This window comes from Scylla paramamosain, chromosome 12 (genome assembly GCF_035594125.1).
Source record: "Scylla paramamosain isolate STU-SP2022 chromosome 12, ASM3559412v1, whole genome shotgun sequence".
Lineage (NCBI taxonomy): Eukaryota > Metazoa > Arthropoda > Malacostraca > Decapoda > Portunidae > Scylla > Scylla paramamosain.
In genome coordinates, this window is record NC_087162.1 from 22,081,948 (window position 1) to 22,087,947 (window position 6,000).

At 40.9% G+C, this 6,000-nt stretch overlaps 1 protein-coding gene across 1 annotated transcript in view; it reads right to left on the minus strand.

The window, feature by feature from the left end:
* LOC135105880 (A disintegrin and metalloproteinase with thrombospondin motifs adt-1-like) overlaps positions 1–6,000 on the minus strand; it is a 54,060-nt gene that overhangs the window by 31,673 nt on the left and 16,387 nt on the right. Inside the window, 2 exon segments of the mRNA XM_064014522.1 lie at positions 2,452–2,679; positions 3,571–3,653. Of these exon segments, the coding sequence (XP_063870592.1) occupies positions 2,452–2,679; positions 3,571–3,653 (311 nt within the window).

Here is a 6,000-nt window from a genome sequence, read left to right on the forward strand (position 1 = left end):
TGTCCTAACTGTGGTCAATAAAATATCTATGTATTTATGTATCTCTCTATCTGTTAGTGACTTGTTTTCTGTGGTCTTCATAAATCTCACGTTTCCTTCATATAAATTAATGAATCCCATGAACCAGAGGATGTTTATCTCCCGGACCCTGTGTTGCCAATGCCTGCCTGCCCGCCATTACGCCTGCCATGGTGTAATCATCCCTAATTACGTGGTGGCTATTTTTTCTGACCCGCTGATGAAACTCATGGCTGGGGAAATAGTCATCTGAGAGGTGAATCTGCCATCCACATGCGCGGGACACGAGTATTGCTAGAAGCAGCACAACCTGCGTCTGTGTGCAGGCTTTCGAATGACTTTGGTGACTGTCCTGCTCTTCTGTCCTCTGGCGGAACGAGATACTGACCTCTATCGACAAGCTTTTGAACATGGCGATCGCACTGCCATCTTTCGGAGGATTTATTAGTTATTACGATTTCTTAACTACTGACGATGGTTAATTGAAAAGGCAGTTGGAGTAGTTGACAGCTTCATGACAGCCAGTTCCTTTCATTCAACAGCCGTTGCTTCAAGTGTACTCAGGGTGAATGGAGTATATAATAAAGCAAAAAAGTAAAATTAAGTAAGTTACGAGACGAGGATCTGCGACCATTGTGGCGCGAGTGAAGACAGCCACGATGCTCTGCTCCAAACACTGAATGACCGTTTTGGAATGAATAGCAGCCTTCTCCTTCGCGTTTATTTATTTGATTAGTTAGTTATTTATGCATTTCATTTTTCACTTTTATCTTATCTTATTCACTTTTTTTCCCTCTCTCTCTCTCTCTCTCTCTCTCTCTCTCTCTCTCTCTCTCTCTCTCTCTCTCTCTCTCTCTCTCTCTTTTCTCCTGTTTCTTCCTCCCACCAGTGCTGCTGTCGTTGCGCGATGGCCTCATACCACCCGCGTCGCTGTAACGCCCGGGACGCACGGCTGGGGAATTAATCGGTAGGAAAGTGTTCCCTCCACGCACATGTAATAGCTGTTATTAGGACGGCAGCCCCGCCCTCTGCCCGCGCTTTTAAACTCGTCTGGTAGCTGCACTGCTGCGTGGCGGCGAATTCCTGAACCATTACCGATAGTTAATTGGCGAAGCAGCTCGTGCATACTGATGAAGCTTCGTGACGCCAGCCAACGCACAACGGAATGACCTGCAGATAAAAATAATGATATTGCATCACCGCATGACTCGGCATCACACGTATCCGCGATAACGAACCCTGGAAATTCTTACACTATCTCTGCTAACAGGGAAGCCAGTCTGTGACCTACACACTATTTATTCATCGTTTTCTCGCTCAGTATCGTATATTACAGAGAAATGACAAGTGATCAACCTCTGCTCTATTCATATTTTTTCTCGTACGATACCGTAAATCAAAGCGATATAATATTACCTCAGATCTATTTATATATCACATTTTCTCCCACGCTGCCATAAAACAAAGAGGACTGATAGAATAACATCTCTGCTTTGTTTGCACACCGTTTTCTACGAAGAGGAAGGAGAGGTGAGTGAACACGTACTTGTGTGGAGACTAGAACGAGAAATGTGTCTTAAGCTTTCCCCGCAAAACCGAGAGAGATGTGACAGACAGGAGCTACAGGTGAATCAGGTCATATCACCTTTACTTCCGCGGCGTTTACCTCACTTCTGCTCTTCCCTCAGACCGGTCATCGCCCCATGCAGGGCAGCGAGGCAAAAACACATGAACTAGATTTCTCTCTCTCTCTCTCTCTCTCTCTCTCTCTCTCTCTCTCTCTCTCTCTCTCTCTCTCTCTTAACGCCTCAAGAAAATGTTATTACACACAGCCCTGTATTATGAAACGCTTTTGTTTTCTCATTAGAACTGTTTTTCAAAAGCCACAGATGATTTTTTTTTCTGAGTTCTCTGTTCCCTACATATGATTCAGAATCCTTGTTATCCCTGGAATCATTAAAGCACCCATGAAAATTCCCTTTGTTAAATTACCACTGGAGTCACCAAAACACCCTTGCAAAGTCTCTTAAACTATCACTGGAATCATTAAAACATCTCCGAAAACTCCCTTTCTTAAACTACCACTCACTGAAATATCATAGAAAATCCCTAGTGACTTCACCTGAGCTGCCCTAACAAGTCGGGAGAAGACGCCGATATGTCCGAGAATAGGGCCAGTATTCTGAAACGCTTTGCTCTGTTATCACGACAATTTTCAAAGGTCACAGAGATGATTAGTCCAGTTTTCAAGAGTGTTTCTCCTGTTAATAATATAGAGATCTTGTTAATCACTCACTAGAACCATGAAAGCAACCTTAAAAACACGTGTAACTTCAACTATAGGTTTTTTTTTTTTGATGTAGTGAAGGTGCTGCTTGGAAGTGTTACAGTTTAAGATCTATATGAGCAACAGACGCGTTTTCTTTCACTCACGTTGTTGATGAGGCCCAGGACGAGATCAACAAGTTCCTGCTCTGGGGTCTTGAAGTCGGCGAAGGTGTCTAGAAGCGCCTGATCAAGGTAGATGCCGAGTTCGACGGTGAGAGGCGAAGTATCCTCAGCTACCACGGCGTTACCACTACCACCACCACCACCAGCACCACCACCACCACCACCACCACCAGCCCCACCTTTGCCTCCTGTCCTCTTCACGTAGTCTATCTGAGGGGAAGAAAAAGAGAGGTTGGAGGACGTAAGCAATTGTGTGTATATGTCCCTATATGTAATTAATAGATACAATAAATGCCACACTACGGATTAGAATAAATAAATATTTAAAATAAGCGATAGGACAAGATACAAATATGAGGTTGTGATCAGAGGAGCCCAACAGAGAAGATAGGGTAACAGCACAAGCAGAAGGATTAGAGATCAGGATAAGGTCAAGAATGTCGGACGTATCTCCAAGACGGTCAGGAATATCAGAAGGGTGTTGCACCAGTTGCTGTAGGTCGTGGAGGATACCAAAGTTAAAGGCTAGTTCATCAGACCGGTCAGTGAAAGGAGAGGAAAGCCAAAGTTGGTGGTGAACAATGAGGTCTCTAAGAATGGAGATCTCCGCGAAAGGGAAGAGTCAGTTGCCTCAGGCACATGTGTTTCGGTAAGGAAAAGATGAGGCTTAACAGAGGAGAGGTGGTTTTCCACAGATTCAAAATTAGATCTAAGGCCACGAATGTTGCAGAAGTAAATAAAGAAAAAGCTGAGCTGGGGGAGTCAAGACGCCAAAAGAACAGACCGATCTGGGAACATTTGTGGCCTCCTCTCAAGACAGGGACTCCGAGGTTGGTGTAGGAGTCGTTATGTTAAATTTTGAATTTTGATACAGACAAACTGAAAGAAAGAGAAAAAGAAAGAAAAAAGAAAGAAAAAAGTAAAAAAAAAAAACACAGGAGAAAGCCGAAAACAGGAGACACACAAGTCAACAAAAAAACAGAGAAAGATACAGACAAACGGAAAAAAAACAATAAAGAAAGGGAAGAAAGTTAAAACAGTACGCATACGAAGACAAGCGAGGCACACGTCAACAGGTCCTCGTGGCCTGGGCAGACTCACATCGGTGGGATCGATCATCACCTGGGTAATCTCCGGCTCCTCCTCAGGCACGGGGAAGGGCGAGCGTCCACAGGTGTCATAGCCTGCAAACACGCCCCTCATTAGTGACTACCACGTGAAAAAGGGAGGTGAGTGTGAGAGCGTCATAGGTAAAGGATGTTAATCTATACACAGTTTGAAGGATACGTAACAGACACAATCATAATACACAGGTTTATAGAATAGGTAACACGGCCTTCATTAGCGACTATCAGGTGAAAAAAGATAGGTGAAAGAGTCATAGCTAATGAATGTTAATCTACTACACAATTCGGATATGTGATGCCAGTAAAGGTGAGAGTGCCCTGGCTGAGAACAGAAAGTAGATATAGATACTGTGGACAGTAGACTGAGAAAGAAGCTGAAGATGAGACTAAAGGTAAACAGTGTAATTCGTGATCAAGTGAGAAAGTAGAGTGTTTTGCTTGAAGATTGAAATTGAATACAGATGGTGCAGACAATACGAATATGCTTGGGAAAATGAAGAGAAGATGAGGCAGAGTAAACACGATGCAATTAGTGACAACCAGTGAAAGGAAAAATGCAACTGTTCTACCTGGAGAGATAAAAGAAAAAAAAAGTTAATTTAAAGTGTAGACAAAAGAAATATGTTGAAGGTGAAAAAAAAGAGACTTGGAATAAACATAACCTAATTAGTCATGGCCAGAAAAAAGAAAAAAAATAAAGGCATAAAATGAAAAAAAAAAAATCAGTATAAACAGAACAGTCATTAGGAGTAGATTGAGAAAGGTACGAAGGAAAAAAGTAAACACGACCTAATCAGTGACGGCCAGGTGAAAAAGCAAAGGTAGATGTCCAGGTGGAGGAAGGGGAATCCATGTACAAGGTTTAGTACATTAGGGAATGGAAAAAAAAAAGCCGAGGAAGGTCAAAAGAACACTGCAGGTGAGAAAGGTGGAACGTATCAGCGTCGTGTTAATAAAGCAAAGGGAAGTAAGAACATGCTGATGAAAATAACAGTACAGGGAAGAAAACTGAAATGAACAAACATCCCATTACAGCTGCAAAGAATAAGAACTTGTTAATGATAATCATGATAATAATAATGATAATAATAATAATAATAAGAAGAAGAAGAAGAAGAAGAAGAAGAAGAAGAAGAAGAAGAAGAAGAAGAAGAAGAAGAAGAAGAAGAAGAAGAAGAAGAAGAAGAAGAAGAAGAAGAAGAAAAGAAGAAGGAAAATCTTCATCGGGCACTGTGTTGTTTTCATTAAGGTCGAGTGTCAATTGAAAAGTGAAAAAATAAGCCAGGATATGATAAGGCACTTGACTGTGCCTGACTGGACTGACAGGGATAATTAACAGCTGCGAGATGACCTGGAGGAAATGGATGGATGGTGAAAGATGTGACCAAGCCACTTCGTGGGCTATGTTTTGTGTTCATAGGAGGACTGAGAAGACAAAAATATTTAACTTTAATAAAAATATTTCACTTCTAAACAAAGTTTAGAAAGAAAGAAAACAACATTTTACTGAGTGATATAGACTTTTTATAGACATATTTTACTTTTACATTTTATTAGTCACTATTCTGTAGTTTTGAGAGGAACTTCTTAATCGCATTTTTTTTTTTTTCTGGTCCGGACCTTAAAAGAGTGCATAGGAGCAAGACTACGGCCCATAATTCAGAAACGCTTTGGTCTCTCATCGCAGGTATTTTCAAAGCCCACAGAGATGATAAGCCAGGCTCTGAAGACTGTTTTTCCTGTTAATAATATAGAAATCTTATTCATCTGTCACTAGAATAGTAAAAACACCCTGAAAAACACACGTCACATAAACTAGAGCCTTTCGAATGTAGTGGATTTGCGACCCAGAAGTGTTTCAGAATATTGTACGTTCATTGTGGAGATGAATCTGGAATCGTTCATTTTCTCAAAGATTTCTGCAACACTTTCTCTTTCTTGTTATTGTGGTTCCTAGTTTGTTTGTTTTTTGTTTTTTTTTTGTCATCTTTTTAACTTTCTTTTTCTTTCTTTTCTTTATTCATCTATTTATTTATTTATTTATTTATTTAATCTTTTCTTAATTTTCATCTCGCTCTTCTTCTTTCTCTCTCCTTCTTTATTCGTTTATTTATTCATTCATTTATTCATTCTTCCTTTTCTTCTCCTTTTCTTTTTCTATTTCCCCTCTTCCTTCTCTTCTTCCTCCTCGCCTCTTTTACCTCATCTCGGCTTCTTGAAAAATGGAAGGAAACGCGAAATGCTTCTAACGATAATTGTCTTTTAAAGAAACCAGTTCTGAAAAGCCCCCTCCCGCCCCTCTCTCTCTCTCTCTCTCTCTCTCTCTCTCTCTCTCTCTCTCTCTCTCTCTCTCTCTCTCTCTCTCTCTCTCTGCTTATCTAACTATATTTGTTCTTTTCATTCA